Consider the following 19,357-nt stretch of genomic DNA (forward strand, 5'->3'; position numbering starts at 1 on the left):
CCTCCAAGCAAACCGAAAGTCACTTCCGGTTTGCTAGGAGGGTCGTTTTGAAGCCTTTGGAGGGCCTCTGGGCAGGCAGGAGAGGCTGTTTTTGCCCTGGGGAGGGCGAAAAAAGCATTAAAAAAATTGGGGGTCGTGACTGTAGTGAGTGCATGCACACTGGGGGGGTCATGCATTGCATTATGGGTGCAGCACACCCACACATGACCCCCCTTCGCTCCCTCCACTTATGGCACGTGAGCCAAAAAAGGTTCGCCATCGCTGACCTATAGCATCAGCCAAGTTATGATTTAGTCACTTTTTCATGGTTACTAGACAGCTCTGTAGTCCTTCAAATGTCATGGTTACTAATTCCTTCAGTGGTATATTAAATATCCTTTGTTAAAATTTCTGAAGACTGCATGCCTAAATGTGTACCTTTTGAAATTTTTCTCATAGGTATCTGTAAGGGTTGGGACCATTATAATTTTATGACTTTTGACGGCACTTCTTACACTTTTCATGGCAATTGCACTTATATCTTGGTGAAAGAGATTGTGAATAAATTTGGAAACCTCCGTATTTTGCTTGACAATGCCTTCTGTGATGTAGCTGATAATCAGTCCTGTTCCAGATCCCTGATTATATATTACAACTCTATGGAAATCCGACTAGTTAGTGAAATGCATGAAGGAGTGAGAGTTAACGAGGTAAAGTGTCTAAGGTTTTAAAAAATAATAATGTTTCAACCAAACAGAGAAAGCTATAGTCATGGTAAGATAATATTGCAAAATAATTGTTGAATCTTATTGTTATCGTGAGAAAAGAATTTGTGTTTTTTTAATGTTGAGCTATCTTTAGGACAGACCAATTACTCTAACTTTAATCTTGAATTAAAGTTTATTTACGGTGTGATGTTTCCCCATACAAATACATTTCATAAAGTTCAGATAAATATCTTCCTAGAAACAATGCCATTAGGCCACACTGTGGTAGAATTAGAAGCTCCCAGATGACTCACAGAGCCACATAGTGATGGAAGAGTGGAACAGAAACTGTTGTAATAGCTAAGCCCAGGCTACAACTAAACACCATTTTGAACTGAAGCCATTTCCCATGTAAACAGATGACTACCAAATCATAACACTGCCCTTTGGAAAAGATGTTTGATAGGGACAGAAGAGTATTCACACATCCAGCCCTTCACATTCTAGTTGCCCATTGATTATCTCCCTTCAGAAGCTGCAAGCCTGAACAGTTCAGCCAGCTGTATTTTACTCAGGGAAAATTTTTTATTGCCAATTATGTATGGTTGCAATTTCAAACAGTGGACATCACTGTATCATACAGATGGAGAAACATGCATATGGGAAACAAAAGGAGAGAGAAAGAGAGAGGGAGGGTGGGAGGGAGATATCGTGTGTGTATACACATACACATATACAAATAGTTTATTTAATCTTCAATTTGATTCACAGTCTGGGACTGGTAAAAACTTAACAGTTCTAACCAATGACCTAAGAGATATTAAGGTAATGCCTCAGTATGCAGGCACTTCCGAGTAAGTCAGAATATTATTGTTATTATTATTTGAATGTTAGCTTGAACAGTACTTTGGGGAAAAGGCAGGTTACAACAAACAAATTTTTAAAAAAATTCTAAAAGGCAGCAGAACATAAGTATTATAGAAGCAATGGAACTAAAATGCATTAGAATGACGTAAGGTAAATTGTTCAGATTTATACTGCAGTATGCTCTTCAATCTTCTTTATCCTGATGTTTCTAGATGTTTTTTGGCAACGAATCTGTCACAAAGGGTTTTGCCAAAGATGGCATTTTGGCTACTAGTACTGGTTTGACCATGATGATTGAAATACCTGAGATCAATAGTTTTGTTTCCTTCAATGGTTTCGTCTTCTTTATTATGCTTCCATATGAACTCTTTCAAGACAACACAGAGGGACAGTGTGGTAAGTAACAAGAATAAATAAAATATTTCAGCACTTTCTCTTCAAGGAGGTACCTTTAAAAGAAATGAATTAATATGTGAATATGTCCACTATTATAAAAATCAATATCAAAATAAAGTGTTGTAGTAAGTTGATGTTTAGCAGTCAGAATATTTGTCTTTCAAACTCTTTGCATTTCCATTTATAAAAAAATTTAAAGTTCCTGCTATTTCTATCTAGCTGAATCAGTGGCTTGATTCAGTTCAGAAATAAAAATGCCTTCAAGATGTACTAGCTTTCAATAATTTCATTCATGCAGACTGGCTAACCAGTGTTGTGGAAATGGTTTCTCACAAGTTTTTCCTGGGATATTTCTCACATTTCCAGCGTTTTTCACAAATAGCGTTGGAGTTCCCAGTGGTTTTCCATCCAGTTTCTAATCAGGTTTGACCCAGTTTAGGTTGTGAAACAAGCCATGTAGGCTTAGGTGATGTCACTTTCTAAGTAACTTGATATAAAGCAAGGGTGTCAAGCTCAATCTCATTGAGGGATGCATCAGGGTTATGTTTGACCTATGGGGGCCACAATGCGTGTAGCCAGGGTGGGCATGGCCATATTGATGTCACTTGTGTCAGGGGTGCCTATGATGACCCAAGTGCTCTGCCAGTGAAAAAAGGCTTCCAATCTCGGTTTTCAGCTGGGATGGTCTCCTGCAACTCTCTGCCAGCAAAAACAAGAAGGGCTGCGAGCTTTGTTTTACCTGGCAGAGGGTTGCAGGAGGCTATCTCATCCGAAAACAGAGGTTGGGGTCTGTTTTCATTGGCAGAAGCTGTTTCCAGGGCAACCCCAAGGCCAATTCTAAGCACCCCATGGGCCAGATTCTAGCCACAGGCCTTGAGTTTGACACCCCTGATATAAAGGAAATCCACCCACACATATACAAATAGACACAAATACTGATGTGAGCCATCATTCACAATGTGTGTATGCTTGTATGTTATAGAAATGTGCCCATATTATATCATTATTTCTTATTATGGAAATAGGAAATTCATCTAAATGTTATTTCAAGTGGGCATGCTGAATATTCATACAAATTGCATTTTTAGCCTACTTATGATTCACCTCTTTTTATTCCTAGGGAGCTGTTCAAATGACCAATCAGATGATTGTCGCAAGCCCAATGGACAGAAAGCTTCCTCCTGCTCAGAAATGGCAATCCACTGGCAAGTGCCTGATATCAATAAGCCCTACTGTCAGGTGCCAACACCACCTCCTACAATGAGCACAACTACACTAGTGGAGACCTCACCCACACCAACATCAATACCAACACCCTGCAACTCTCCATCACCTTTGTGCAAGCTGATTATAAGCGAGTAAGTGAAACTCAGCTTTTGCAAACATGTCCTCTTTTGTCTCTAGCACGACAAATAATATGAAAGCTTCTCAGAAAACATTGGAGGCCCATCAAATATAAAGTTACTTTGAATAGCAGGAGCAGGACCTGAACATGCATCATATGAAAGATTGTGAGGTGCATGCACAAGAACACATCTATATTCATTTATAGGCAGAAACATTTACTAGCATGTGCCGCAGAATTGCTTGAGGGTCAGGTTACCTGCTTCACTGTAATTCTGCCATAATTAAGACTAACCCTAACCCTAAATATATTTATCCATGTAGTGGGGATGAATTGAATTATCCTTCTCATCTTCTCATTTTTCCTACTATCTTTCCTATTGGTATCTTATGATTTATCACTTGTTGTTTGTCTTTTATGATGTATGATTTATGACCTAAAGGTGCTTTCCAAGGGGCAACTGGATTTTCTTGTTTCTTTTTGGAGATGTTTCACTTCTCATCCAAGAGTCTTCAAAGAAAAACCAGAAAGTCCAGTTGCCTCTTGAAAAAGAACCTTTGGAATAACCATGACCTGAGTGACTGAGAAGCTCCATAGACAATGTATCTATGACTTAGCACTTTGTGTGTATACTCATAATTTATGTACCAGAGACAAATTCCTTGTGTGTCCAATCACACTTGGCCAATAAAGAATATTCCAACTTGTCCTGTATCAGCCCATCAAATAGATGTCTACAAGCTACTCCTATTCCCCAATTCTATCCACTCACCAAGCCTTCCTCTCTTCTTTCCCTTGTTTCTCAGCAGCCTATCACTTATCTGGCATAATGATAGGAAAGGGAGCTTCACCAGCAGAATAGCAGTTCTTCGTGATCTGGGCATTACCTGATTATTGAGCTATGAAGCAGCAGCTCTAACTGTAGTCCAGATGGGAGGCTAGCTCAGTCTACAACCAGTCCTTGGGCCATGAATAGTCTCCCCAACTATACATAGACCTTCTATAGCAATATTATGATATCTCACAGAATTAGGAATTACTTTGTATTATTTACCAGCTATTCAAATGATCCACAGATTTCTTATACATGAGATAGAAAAATTCAGAATTTTTAAATGCTTCAGTATCATGCCTTGCCACAAGGCTTATTCTTTTAGTTGTACCTTCACCATGAAAAAAAAAAAAAAGCTCGCTTAATTGATATTATTTTAATTTCATTTCCTGGTTTTAAAGTATTTTTGCAGATTGCCATAAATATCTGTCTCCAATAAACTTCTATAACAACTGCATCCATGAAACATGTCAGCCTTCCAATGATTCCTTGAGTTGTGTCTACATTGAAATGTATGCCTCTCTTTGTACGGCTAACGGAGCTTGTGCTGACTGGAGGAACAAAACTGAAGGGAAATGCCGTAAGTAGAGAATGAAGAACAACAAGGTGACATGGGCAAACATTATTTGCATCTTGTATCCCAATCATTTTTCAGACTTTATTCTTGTTTTTAAAAGATTGAAAAGCAAATGCAAGGTAGCAGAAAATGTATAAAGCACTGGGAAGAAAAGGAATGGATTCCATTTCTTGGAAGTTGCACTTAGAACATAAGCTTCAGCTAATTCTTCATTGTATTCCAGTCTTCAGATATATCTGCTCTCTCGTATCAGTCTTTCTGTTTTTCTAGAATGTGGGTGGAGAACCCAGATTATAAGAGCCGAGGTGGCGCAGTGGTTAGGGTGCAGTACTGCAGGCCACTTCAGCTGACTGTTATCTGCAGTTCAGCGGTTCTAATCTCACCGGCTCAAGGTTGACTCAGCCTTCCATCCTTCCGAGGTGGGTGAAATGAGGACCAAGACTGTGGGGGCAATATGCTGACTCTGTAAACCGCTTAGAGAGGGCTGAAAGCCCTATGAAGCGGTATATAAGTCTAACTGCTATTGCTATTGCTAACTATGGCTCCTTTATGATTTTTGGACTTTGACTCCCAGAATTCCTGAGCCAACCATGCTAGCTGAGGAATACTGAACAGAAATACTGGACAAAATTGCTTATTAATTCACTAAATTGTTATCACTCTTATTTTTGTCCTTTGTTTCCACAACAGAAATGTTTTTACAATAATGAAATGAAAAGCAGATTGGGGGGGGGGGATCCTAAAAACTGCAAAGTTTCTGAAAATATTCTAAATATAATTCTTTCAAGATCTGTTTTAAACAGCTCAGAAACAAATCCAAAGATGTTATTTCTGTTACAAACAATGTATTTTTTTTCTTTTGCAATTAAAATTAATTAATTAACAACTGCAAGTTCTTCAGGACGCAAATGTTTTCCAAAAGAAAGAAGTTGCCCCTCCACCCCATGAATGTATAAATAACTGTACTTAAGATTCAGTCCTCCGAACTTAAATAGAAAGCACTCTTCGTGGAACAACATGGGGATTTGACTCTTTTCTTCAAGGGAAAAATAGAGGAAGAAAGATAAATAACAAGAAAGAAAAGTTAAAAGGTCTCTTTTCTCCCCTTGATTCTTCAAACAGTTTGAAATCTCTTGTAGATATTTTATTGGTTTTGTTGTTCTACAAAAACAGAGAAAGAGGTTGTATAGGTACCATATACTTTCCCCCCTTATTGGAATCATTATCTTTGCCTGTTTATAATGTGTTTTATTCTCTCATTTACAGCCTATCATTGCCCAAAAGACAAGGTGTATGCTCCTTGTGCCCCTATTCATCCACAAACCTGTGAAAATGAGTAAGAAAAACAGAATATTATTAATGATAATGATGATGATGATGATGATGATGATAATAATAATAATAATAACCAAACAAAATTTGCTCCACAATCCATTCAAATATGGTGAATACAAAAAAAATGAAATTTATGCCAGCTGAACCGTCACCCGGATTAACAAGGGTTCCATTGGATGCTATGGCTCCTGGGCATCCTGCGCAAAATGAGCTACAGGGATCAGCTCCCTCTGCTAGGCAACCAAGGCATGCAGCTGACAAGCTACTGGAAGAAAAAGCAAAAAAGCAAAAAATCTAGACTAGGGAAGAAAACATCTCTATTATCAAAGCTTACTATCAGTCTGAGCCAGCAAACGTGGATTTCAAAAACGAATGTATCAGATTTGGAAGGTGAACCACATGGATTGTGATATCAGTGAACAAAGGCTAATGGACCAATCATGTGTAATTCTAAGTCACAAATTTTTCACTACAGCAGAATTAATAGGAATCGAAGAGAAAGCAACTAATGGTCTGCGTATACCAACAAAGAAGAGTAACATCAAGAATGATTTGCAGACTCAAAAGCAAACTGAGGAAGAAAGGGAGGAAGAGGATGCTGAAATGGATGAAGATAAAAAACATGACAGCACTAAAGAACAAACACCAACAGATATTGCTCAATTAGCTGAGAAAATAAAGCATCAAATGGAAGATGCTGAAAGAACACGCTTGCCAAAGTTGAACCAAGTGAACTGGAAAGAATTGAGAAAGGTACTAAAAAAGGCCAATGAGGCTGTGCAAACCAGTCAAACCACTACATTAGCTGAAACAAACCACCTGATGTATGCAGCAGCCTTCATAACCACCAAAGAATTGGGTTTGAAAATACAAAAGAACCAAAGAGGCAAGAAAAGGAAGCCTAAATGGAAAATTCAGTTGGAATTGAAGATCAAAAAATTTCGTGCAGACATGAGCAACTTGAAGCACCTAAGGCAAGGTCAGCTAAAGAACAAGCAGGTCAAAAGCAGCCTGGAAGTAAGATACGATTTGGAGAATAAGGAGACTGCGGTAGTAATTGAAGAGCTGAAGCAGAGGGTTGTTGCCATTGCTGAAAAGATTGAAAGGTATGAAAACTGAGTAACTCAGTTCAAGGAAAACTCACAGTTCAGAGCAAATCAGCACCAGTTTTATAAAAGCTTAGAAAGTGGAGATGGAGTAACAACAAATGAAAAGCCTGATAAAGAGAAAGCTCTGAAATTCTGGAGGAATTTGTGGGAAAACAACAAGAAGCACAACAGAAATGCAAAATGGATCAAACAGATGGAGGATTCTATTAAAGTGCATAAAATGAAAGATGTGAAAATAACAAAAGAAATGGTGCAAAGACAGTCAAGAAAAGTGAAGAACTGGAGTGCACCTGGACCAGATGAGTTACATGGCTACTGGTTAAAGGCACTTCCAAGTGTGCACAAATGAACCACCTTAAAAACACCTGAAAATGATGAATGGATGACAACTGGAAGGACATTTTTAATCCAAAAAGATAAAGAAAAAGTAAAGGAGCCTGAAAACTATGGGCCAATCACCTGTTTGCCAACACCATACAAGCTCCTTACTGCTATCATTGGAAACCAAATTTATGGAATTCTTGGAAAGAAATAACTTGCTTCCTGCAGAACAGAAAGGATGCTGCAAAAATTCAAGAGGAACAAAGGACCAACTGCTGATTGACAAGCTAATCCTAAAGAATTCAAAGAAAAGATGAACCTACCTGTTCATGGCTTGTATAAATTATAAGAAAGTGTTTGATTCAATTCCCCATAGCTGGATCAAGAAATGCCTGAAAATCTTTGGCATCAGCAGCAACATACAAAAATTCATGGAAACTTCAATGAACCTCTGGAAAACGAAGCTTATAGCTAATGAAGAAGAACTGAGTGAAGTTGAAATTAAACGAGGCATTTTCCAGGGCAATCCCCTTTCACCCCTACTTTTTATACTCTCAATGCTATCACTGACAATCATTTTGAAGAAGATGAACTATGGATACGAACTTGCAAAGAAAGGACTGAAAATTTCGCACTTGGTTTACGTGGATGATTTGAAGCTGTTTGGTAAAACAAAAGCTGAACTGAATTTATTAATTGAAAGCACAAAAGAATTTAGCCAAGACATTGGTATGCAGTTTGGAATTGACAAATGTGCAACAACGGCAACCAAAGCAGGCAAGGTCATAGAAGATGATGGAATAGATCTTGAGAATGAAGAAATGATAAAGGCAGTAAAACCAGAAGAAGGCTACCAGTACTTGCGGATTTTAGAGGCCTCTGACTTAATGCATAATAAAGTCAAGGAATTAACTTCAGCCAAGTACATTTGACCAATTCGCAAGATATTAAAGTCCAAATTGAGTGAAGGAAACATCATAAAAGCCATAAATACCTGGGCTATACCTGTAATTCGATACTCTGCAGGAATAATTGACTGGACCCAGATGGAGTTGGACAATTTGGACAGAAAAACAAGGAAGCTTATGACAATGAATCATGCTTTGCACCCTAAAAGTGATGTTGACCGATTATATCTACAAAGAGCAGAGGGTAGTCAAGGACTCCTACAAGTAAAACAGACTGTGGAAAAAGAAAAACACAGCTTGAATGATTACACCCAGAAAGTTAAGAACCAATGATTAAGGAAGTAAATAAAGGAGGCCTTGTAAAGAGAACTAAGTCAAAAGCTGAATATAAGAAAGAAGTAATTGAGAAGCGAGCTGAAAATTGGAAAAACAAAGCTATGCATAGCCAATACTTGAAAAGTATTGAAGGCAAAGCTGACCAAACCAACTTGGAACTGGTTAAGATGAGGAGCACTGAAAAAGAAACAGAAGGCTTTATTTTGGCAGCTCAAGAACAAGCCTTAGCCACAAACTATATGAAGGCAAAAATTCAACATGTTACCCCAAACAGCAAATGTTGCCTCTGTAATGAGAAAGATGAGACAGTCAACCACTTGATCAGTGGGTGCAGCAAAATTTCACAAACTGACTACCTACAACGCCATGACCACATTGCTAAGATCATTCACTGGAAATTGTGCCAAAAGTTTGGATTTGAGTACAGCAAAAACCACTGGAACCATCAGGTTAGAGAATGAGAAAGTCAAGATCTTGTGGGACTTCAGAATCCAGACTGAGAGGCACTTGGCCTACAATACACCTGACATAACAATAATTGAAAAGAAAAAAGTATGGTTTGTTGACATTGCAATACCTGGTGATGCACGAATTGAAGATAAACAGCAAGAAAAAATTACAAAATACCGGGACTTGCAAATTGAGGTTGAGCGACTGTAGAAAAAGAAATCAAGTGTTGTCCCGATTGTAATTGGAGCCCTTGGAGCAATACCTAAAGGGCTACCTCGCTATTTGGAAATTCTAAATTTACCTGACTTGAACATTCTGATTCTACAAAAAAACACCCTACTTGGAACAATTTATATCCTCCAATGTTACCTTAACAGTTCCTAGGTCCTTGATTAGGACTCGAGCTGTTCGGCTACCAACCAGCCCCAAAGGCTGTGAATCTCACCAAAGATTGATCACATAACAATAACAACAATAATAATGGTATACTAATTCCTTTATCAAGCACACTTTTTATTTCTTTCAACAGGAAATGTGACTTGATGGAATATTATGAATTTAAACCTGTGTGATGTAATGACAGTTTATGTATTAATTAGAAAAAAGTTATTTTAAACATTTTATCTATGTAATGATGTATGAGCAAACTTAAACTTTATGTGAACTAACATTTCATTTAATTCATACAATGAGTACACCTTGCTGTCCTTCTACACTACTGCATATCTGTCACTGTATTATGTAATTACCTTCTGGAATTTTATTTTTAGTTATTTTTATTATGTATTAATTTATTCAATTTGGATGTCACCCAATTCTAACATAGCCCTGCTTTTTCATATTTCTGCTTGAGTCTGGAGGGGGAAAACCTCTGCTTTTTAAAGAGTTGCATGACATCTAATATTTGGATACCTTAAAGCAGTTGCTCGCCAGTAATCCTGAAAAATTGGACTCTTTTAAGAAATTCCAGAAAAATCCTAAGGTTGTGTAAGCTGCAAACTTTATTTATGAGAGGCACTCTAGTAATTCTAGAAAGGACGCTCTTTGATGAGTCATCTCCATGTGCTTTATTTGAGAACATGGTTCAGACTCCGTCTGTCTTAACTTTCATATTTGAGAGAGGAGATTTAAAATGCTAAAAAATGATATTTGAAGTGTCTAATTTTGAATAATTATTAAATGAAGAGTAAGCAACAAGAATGGCCATTTCTGAGTCTCCTTTCTACATTCAGACCTCCTATCATTAAAGCAGAAAAAATAAGCCAATCCAAAGTACATAGGGAATATGCATGGCCTTTATGTTTGAAGATGCTCAAAGATCCCTGCATCAAAAGGTTAGAACCTAGTGGAGATGATTTTTCAGAAGACACATACAGGTAGTCCTCAACTTACAACAGTTTGTTTAGTGTCTGTTCAAAGTTCTAATGGCACTGAACAAAGTGACTCATGTCTGTTTTTCACACTTATAATCATTGCAGCATCCCCATGGTCACATGATGTCAATTTGGACATTTGGCAACTGCCTTGTGTTTATCATGGTTGCAGTGTCCCAGAATCATGTGATCACCTTTTGTGACCTTCTGATAAGATACTCAACGAGGAAGCCAGAATTAACAATTACAGTGATTCACTTAAACAATTCTGACAAGAAAGACTCTGCCCAGAAATGGCATCCTGAACCACTCAAGCATTTCCCTGTTTTGGCTGGACAAATGCCTGACTGCTAGAAGCTGGGAAAGGAATGACATAGAATTAGCCTGAAAGTGCCAGTTTTCTTTTATGCTTGAAGAACTAAAAACATGATTTTTGTGGGGATTTTTTTTTTTTTTTGCATCTCTTCATGATGTGCTTTTCAAACATTTAATTTCAAAACGGAATACACCACATTAATCTGTCTGGCAACTATTTTATTGCTGAAAAGTGAGCAGGAATGTTTATATGTAATACTAACAAAATATTTCAATAATACACAATTTTCTCCATTTCTTGCAGTGTAACGCATGGCCTGAATGACCATGTTGCTGAACGATGCATTTGCCCAGAGGGCTCAATCTTGTTCAATTCTTTCAGTGGCCTCTGTGTTCCAGAATGTGGTAAGTTTCTCTTTTCATTATGAATAGTGATGACCCACTGGTTACTGAAGCATGCAATATACTGATAATAGGTAGAATCATTTTTATATCTGGCAGATGGGAAGAACAATGCTGTGGTTTGGGAGGGAAAGATGGTGTTTTCAACTTTGCTTTTCCAAAGAAATTAAGTACACCAGCTCTTGTCGACATAGTTTTTTCATAACTGGTTTTAGACCAGTAAAAGAGAATATTTGTAGCTCAGGGTTGAAATGAGGGGTCCTTGGTGCTCTTTGAATTTGCTTGCTTTCTTGTAAATGTTTCATTATCCAAACTAGGTAACATCATCAGTACAATGTTCAGAATTCCAAGCTTAATGCATCTGGATGCTTCCATGTTGAAGGAGAATGTACTATATTATCTGAGCAAATGACATCTGTATGAATTTTTAACTTTTTTTAATAGGTTGTGTGGGAGCAGATGGACTCCCAAAACTGGTAAGTAGTTCATACAGAATGCTATGTCATCATGAACCCAGGGTACATCACTAGAAAAGGACATCATGTCACTTTTGATTGAAGATGGGAGACCGTTTCACTTAGAAACACCAAATGGGATGATCTGTCAGTGGAGGTACAGGCAGTCATATGACATGCCCATAAGTTGTTTTTAGAAGAGCAAGATTAAACAAAATGAAAATTAAGACTATACTTTGAAAGCACCTTGTAAAAAAAAAAACCCTAACTAAAATATCAAATTTAAGGAGCCAATTTGGTGTAATGGTTAAGGTTCTGGCCTAGAAACCAGAAGACTGTCAATTTTAGTCCCACTTTAGGCATGCAAAACTGGCAGGGTGATTTTAGACTAGTCAGTTTCTCTCAACTCAACTCACCTGGTTGTGGGGAAAATATGAGGATGAAGGAATATTGGTATGTTCACCATCTTCATTTGTATATGAAAAAAGCAGGATTTTTTTAAAAAAACAGTGCTAACTACAATTCTCGACTTCATGCCCACTAGTATTAAGTTTATATTTATCAAACATAATGCTTGAAATGATGCATACCTAATTTATTATAGTTCCCCGTGGTTTGTAATTTTAGAACCCTTCTTGGCCATTAAAGAAAATATCTTCCAAATGTTAAGAAACAATCCAGCAGGTATATCTGACATAATGAAAAGCCAAGTAATTGTTCCTTCTTAAGTACACTGATAGGTTTAAAAGTTATAGTTATAATTGCATCCTTGTTAATCTGACTTTTCTTTACGACAGCCTGGTAGCAAATGGAAGAGCAACTGTAAAGAGTGTACATGTGACCCTTTGACTCTCAGTGTACAATGTAAGCCATGGAGCTGCCCACCAACCAAAGAATGTAAGGCGGAAGGATACATGCCCATCTCTGTGCTAAATTCAGACGATCGATGCTGCCCCGAAATAAGATGCGGTATGCATTATTTGTTTACTTATCTCTAATACCAAAAGGGTTGTGAAGCTCTGTTGTGTTCTCTCGCACACACACACCTATATGCATATACCACTTTAATATATTACAGGCTCCACAAACACCACCACAACTTCTGTTGCCCTCTGGTGGTGCTATGATTGCTTGGAACTTCAAGGGCTGTGGCCCAGGGAACCTTCAGACCCAAAAGTCTGAGAAAATGATCTAAAGAAACGATATCAGGGTGTTGCCCAGCCAAGATGTAAAAAGATATAAGAAATGATCAGTGAAAACTTCAGGCTTGCTTGAAGGTGGAATTCATACACACACACACACACGCACGCACACGCACACACATACACACGTACGCGCGCACACACACAAACAAATAATATGTGAAATGACCTTGAGAGGCAAGTCAGCCAAGGGAAGGATGAAATTCCCTGAAGCAAGAATGTGAACAGGGCAAGTCCCTCCCTAGTTTTGGAGGCTATGAAGGAAGTAAATTCAGACTTGCAAGATTCTGTGATTTTAATTTTTCAATAAAGTAAAATTAGCTCTTATCATGTTTTCTGTCTGGCTGACACACACTGCCCCCTTCACCAGCACTTTTGAGACTAAACAGCCTTATTTGCTTGCGATCGCTGAATCTTCCGCATAGCCAGCACTCTTTGACTTTGAAAGAAGAGAGGGGAGGCATTGTTATGCCTAGAAAACACAAGCATTTCAACTTTCTGCCACCACTTACCTTTGAAGTAGCGTGATGAACAATGATCCAAAGCTATTCCAATTCCTGGAAACAGAAACAAGAGAAGTTATATTTGAGTCTTAAAATGTTAATGTTAACTATGTTTCCATTAGAGAAAAATTGGATTGCCTGACATTTTTGAGAGAGACAGACAGACAGACAGAGACAGAGACACTAACAGGGATAGTAAATGAACATTCAAAAGACAACAATTACTAATCCACATATTTGATATATAGGAGCGAGAACAATCTTTGGAGGTTGAAACACCCTGTATTCTTTACATACTAGCACTATATGCTTTAGATAAGAGTTTTAGGCAGAAAACTAGAAATCTAGAAATGTTTTTTTCCTCATTTCCTATAGGATCAAGGTTATGTGCACTTAGTAGTCTATGACATATGGCTGGAAATGGGTGTTTCCGGCCTTCAAAGGGCCTCTGGAGCCTGGGGAAGGCTGTTTTCGCCCTTCCGGAGGCTCAAGAAAAGCCCCTCCTCAGCATGGTGCAGGAGGCTGAGTAGGCCCTGGTGGGGTTGCATGCGCATGCACAGGGAGGGTCACGTGCACATGCACAGGAGGCGGGGTGCATGGAATAGTGGGTGTGGGCAGGCGCGCACACATGATTTTGGCACACAAGGACAAAAAGTTTAGCCATCACTGCGCTAGGGTCTACATGTTCTGATATCAAATCAGAATCATAGATCAGATAGCCATTGTCCCAAGAAGCCAGGCAAGTCCAATTGTTTCGGGCCTTGTTCAGTTTTTTCTTCTTGTTGATCTATTCCACAGTATGCAACACCAGTATGTGCGAAAAGACCACTTGTAAAGCAGGAGAGTACCTAGCCTCAGTCTCTTTTGGTCCATGCTGTGCCAACATTACTTGTGGTAAGTTCAAACTTGCTGAGGTATATTATAAGGTAAATGGACTATGTAGCCTAAGGCAGGGGTGCCAAACTCAAGGCCCAGGGACCGGATCCAGCCCATGGGGTGCTTCTATCTGGCCTACAGGACCGCCCTGGAAATAGTGAAGGACCAGCCCACGGTGCTTCTGCCAGTGAAAACGGAGCTCAGGAGGGCTGCGTGCTGCCCTCCTGAGCTCCATTTTCACTGGCAGAAGGTTGCAGAATGCCATCACAGCCGAAAATGAAGATGATGATGATGATGATGATTATTATTATTATTATTATTGTTGTTGTTGTTGTTGTTGTACAATTGTATCACAGCGGCCAGTTGTTTCGCCGGATTTGGCATTGGTTACTAGTCGGGCCCCACCCAGGGGCCTAGGACGTCGTAACGTATTTTCGTAATATGTGTGCAGATCCAAGCAGTGCGGCTTTTTGCATTTGACTGATGGTGATTTTGTCAATTTTTAACTGTTTTAAATGTAATTCTAGTGCTTTTGGAATAGCACCCAGTGTGCCAATTACCACTGGAATTACCACTGCTGGTTTGTGCCATAGTCATTGAATTTCGATTTTTAAGTCCTGGTATTTTGCGATTTTTTCATGTTCCTTCTCGGTGACCCTGCTATCACCTGGTATTGCGATGTCTATGATTGTGACCTTATTTTTCTCAACCAGTGTGATGTCTGGTGTATTATGCGCCAGTATTTTGTCGGTTTGTATACGGAAATCCCACAAGATCTTGACCATCTGATTTTCGGTGACTTTTTCAGGCTGATGTTCCCACCAGTTTGTTGCTGTTTTAATATTATAATTTTTGCACAAATTCCAATGGATCATTTGTGCTACTGAATTGTGCCGCAATTTATAATCAGTCTGCGCGATTTTTTTAAAGCAGCTGAGTATGTGATCAACAGTTTCATCAGCTTCTTTGCAAAGTCTGCAATTGGCATCATCAGAGGATTTTTCGATTTTGGCCTTAATGGCATTTGTGCGGATAGCTTGTTCTTGCGCAGCCAGGATTAGTGACTCTGTTTCTTTCTTTAATGTACCTGTTTTTAACCATAACCAAGTTTGTTCACTGTCCACTTTATCTTTTATTTTTTCCAGAAATTGACCATGCAGTGCTTTGTTCTGCCAACTCTCCATTCTTGATTTTATCACATCTTTTCTGTATTCTTGTTTTGTCTGTTGGGCCTTCAGTAGATTTTTGTTCTTTACTTCGATTAATAGATGTTCTTGGGTGTCTTTTAAATAATCAGCCAGTGCATGTTTTTCTTCTTCAACTGTTTGCTTCACTTGTAATAATCCTCTGCCACCTGATTTTCGGGGCAGATATAGTCTATCAGTATCACCACGTGGATGTAAACTGTAGTGCATTGTCATTAGTTTCCTGGTTTTTCGGTCCAAAAGGTCCAAATCAGCTTGTGTCCAGTTAACTATGCCAGCTGTGTATCTTATAACTGGTATTGCCCAGGTATTTATGGCCTTGATTGTATTTCCACCATTCAATTTAGATTTCAAAATTTTCCTAACTCTGTTGGTGTACTCTCGCCTGACAATAGTTTTTACTTCTCCATGCTTGATGTTATCCAACTGCAGAATGCCTAAGTATTTGTAGGCTTCATTTTCTTTGCATTTAATTAGTTGGCCATTGGGCATTTCAATTCCCTCAGATGCAGTGATTTTGCCCCTTTTTATGGATACAGTGGCGCATTTTTCCATGCCAAACTGCATTGAAATATCGGTGCTGAATACTCGGACTGTATTTGTCAATGATTGGATTTCTATTTCTGACTTGCCATAGAGTTTCAAATCATCCATATATAGTAAATGCGAAATTTTTTCAGCTTTTTTGGCTGTTTGGTAGCCTAATTTCATTTTTTTTAAGATTACTGATAGTGGGATCATTGCGATGATGAAGAGAAGAGGTGAAAGTGAATCAACCTGGAAAATTCCTCGCTTGATATTAACCATTCCGTAGCTCTCATTCCCTACTGCCAACTCAGTTCTCCATTGTTTCATTGCCTTTTCAGTAAAGGATGTAATATTTTTGCTAATGCCAGTTGTTTCTAAGCATTTTATGATCCAACTATGTGGCAGTGAGTCAAATGCCTTTTTGTAATCAATCCAGACCATATTCAAGTTCGTTTTTCTGTTCTTACAATTTTCTAATATCATTTTATCAATTAGAAGCTGATCTTTTGTGCCCCTGCTCCTTCTTTTGTTGCCTTTTTGCTCTACTGGCAAGATGTTGTTTGTTTCCAAATAATCCATCATGTTATCTGCAATAATGCCTGTGAGTAATTTGAAGGTTGTTGGTAAGCATGTTATTGGTCTATAGTTTTCAGGTGTTGTTCCTTTAGTTGGATCTTTCTGAATCAAGTATGTTTTTCCAGTTGTCAACCATTCATCAATTTGGCCCTTTTGTAAAATTTCATTCAGTTGCCTGGCCAATATTGCATGTAAACTGGTCAGATATTTGAGCCAGAAACCATGTAATTGGTCCTTTCCAGGTGATGTCCAATTCTTTACCTTTTTAACTCGATTTTGATCATCTCAGTTGTTATTTCTAATACTTGCATTTGTTTGTTGCCAATGCTTTTCTCAAAGTCATGTATCCACTTTGCTTCCTTGTTGTAGTCCTTTGCATTTTCCCACAATTCTTTCCAGAATTCAACTGTGGCCTGCTTTTCTGGTTTTTCACTTTTGGTGTCACCATTCACATTAAGACTTTGATAAAAACGCCGTTGGTCTGATCGAAATTGCTGATTTTGTTTATATTGGATGATTCGTGCCTCATATCTTTCAATTTTTCTAGCTGTTGCTGTTATCTGCTGTTTTACAATCTCTACAGCTTCATTGATGTTTCTTGTATCCAATCTATATCTTCTGATTAGCCGATCTATGATTTTGTTGTTTTTAAGCCGTTGCTCATGCATGTTCTTTAGGTTACTAGCATCTGCCCTTAATTTTTTGATTTTTTGTTCTAGACGGATTTTCCACTTTGGCTTTGATGCTTTTTCTGTTGTGTGACTAGGTATTTTAATTTTAATGCCTAGTTCATTAGTGACTATTACAGCTGCGCTGTACATTAACTGGTTTGTTTCCAAGATGGATCCCGGTTCAATTATTATTATACAATTGTATCACAGCGGCCAGTTGTTTCGCCGGATTTGGCATTGGTTACTAGTCGGGCCCCACCCAGGGGCCTAGGACGTCGTAACGAATTTTCGTAATATGCGTGCAGATCCAAGCAGTGCGGCTTTTTGCATTTGACTGATGGTGATTTTGTCAATTTTTAACTGTTTTAAATGTAATTCCAGTGCTTTTGGAATAGCACCCAGTGTGCCAATTACCACTGGAATTACCACTGCTGGTTTGTGCCATAGTCATTGAATTTCGATTTTTAAGTCCTGGTATTTTGCGATTTTTTCATGTTCCTTCTCGGCGACCCTGCTATAACCTGTTATTGCGATGTCTATGATTGTGACCTTATTTTTCTCAACCAGTGTGATGTCTGGTGTATTATGCACCAGTATTTTGTCCGTTTGTATACGGAAATCCCACAAGATCTTGACCATCTGATTTTTGGTGACTTTTTCAGGCTGATTATTATTATTATTATTATTATTATTATTATTATTATTATCATCATCATCATCATCATCATCATCATCATCATCATTATAATCATCTTCTTCTTTCTCATCTTTACTACCCCCTGTTATTGGTATCATCATCATTATTACTCTGTTGCTTGATGTATACCCTGGGAGCTTCTGTACTGGAGACAAATTCCTTGTGTGTCCAATCACTCTTGGCCAAATAAAGTATTGTAATTCTAATTCTACTATTATAATTCTATTAAATTCTTATTCTTGTTTTAAATATTAATTTTAAATCTGAATATCTTTTCTCATTGTACTTTAAATAATTGGTGTTTTCTGTTTTTAGAAAAAAGAAAAAACACCTGTTTGGTTAATGGAAAAGATTATGAGGTAAAGAAACTAGTATTTATTATTCATGTATGTGAATAAAACTGTTTTCTACATGTTCAATTATAAATCAAAAGTTTAGCATGAAGATCCATATTGTATTCTGGATTTCACCATCCCTGTCAGGGAAAGGGTTCATTGGTTGAACTCTAGGGAATGCCCACAAGGAGAGATATCTGTGAGGGAGAATATTTGTAGCTCAGGGTTGAAATGTGGGATCCTTGGTACTCTATGAGTTGGGTTGTTTTCTTGTGGATATTAATGTACAATACATGTGACAATAACAAATAAAAGTAAAAAGCAAAAGCAAAGAAAAAGGGACAAGGACCATAGATTCAGAGCTGCTCACCTACTGACATTCTTATATAGATTCCTACTTAATATGCACCATCTTTCCTTATCACCTCACATGTCTAATGATATATGTATATATAGGCTTAGTTACATTAAACACAAATGCTGCTTTTACCCGTATGAGAATTATATAGAATTATATTTTATATTTTTCCCCAGCCTGGAATGATCGTTCCTGGTAAACCCTGTGAAACGTGCATCTGTAGTTCTGTTAAAAACCCTGTTACCCAGGGAAATATTGTGGAATGTAAGCCAGTTACCTGCAATACAGATTGTCCCATGGTAAGAACAAGTCTTTCCTGCCTAAATGTAGCTTAACTGGAGTTTTACAGGAGGCTATCTCTCCATCAGTATTAATTCCTACTGTCTGTTAACAGGGTCACGAGTACCAAATAAAACCCGGTGAATGTTGTGGAAACTGCATCCCAGTGGCTTGCATCGTCACCATTAATGGCATTGCTGAGATACTAAAGGTAGTATCTTCTCATTCGTATTGTGCACAAGTGAAATAATAGGGTATTCATGCGCTTTTGCTCACCAATCTGAACTCCTTTTCAAATTGTAACACTGCATTTTAATGCCTACTTTCCTCATAGCACTGGCAGATGAGAACTGAAGTATCCAAATACTGTAAGCTGTTAAAATGTGAATAGGACTCAGCATGCTTCCCTCCTAATATATT

The 19,357-nt window shown here is 38.1% G+C and overlaps 1 protein-coding gene across 1 annotated transcript in view; it reads left to right on the forward strand.

Annotated features, from left to right (window-relative positions):
• The window catches only part of LOC116505519 (mucin-5B-like), a 71,081-nt gene that overhangs the window by 48,517 nt on the left and 3,207 nt on the right, over positions 1-19,357 (forward strand). The window contains exons 37-48 of the mRNA XM_032212783.1: positions 439-689; positions 1,766-1,949; positions 3,070-3,307; positions 4,528-4,706; positions 5,970-6,039; positions 11,155-11,255; positions 11,697-11,728; positions 12,505-12,676; positions 14,211-14,306; positions 18,281-18,324; positions 18,835-18,957; positions 19,053-19,148. Coding sequence (XP_032068674.1) covers positions 439-689; positions 1,766-1,949; positions 3,070-3,307; positions 4,528-4,706; positions 5,970-6,039; positions 11,155-11,255; positions 11,697-11,728; positions 12,505-12,676; positions 14,211-14,306; positions 18,281-18,324; positions 18,835-18,957; positions 19,053-19,148 — 1,586 coding nt within the window. The remainder of the gene's footprint in view (positions 1-438; positions 690-1,765; positions 1,950-3,069; positions 3,308-4,527; positions 4,707-5,969; positions 6,040-11,154; positions 11,256-11,696; positions 11,729-12,504; positions 12,677-14,210; positions 14,307-18,280; positions 18,325-18,834; positions 18,958-19,052; positions 19,149-19,357) is intronic.

Source organism: Thamnophis elegans, chromosome 1, assembly GCF_009769535.1.
Source record: "Thamnophis elegans isolate rThaEle1 chromosome 1, rThaEle1.pri, whole genome shotgun sequence".
NCBI lineage: Eukaryota > Metazoa > Chordata > Lepidosauria > Squamata > Colubridae > Thamnophis > Thamnophis elegans.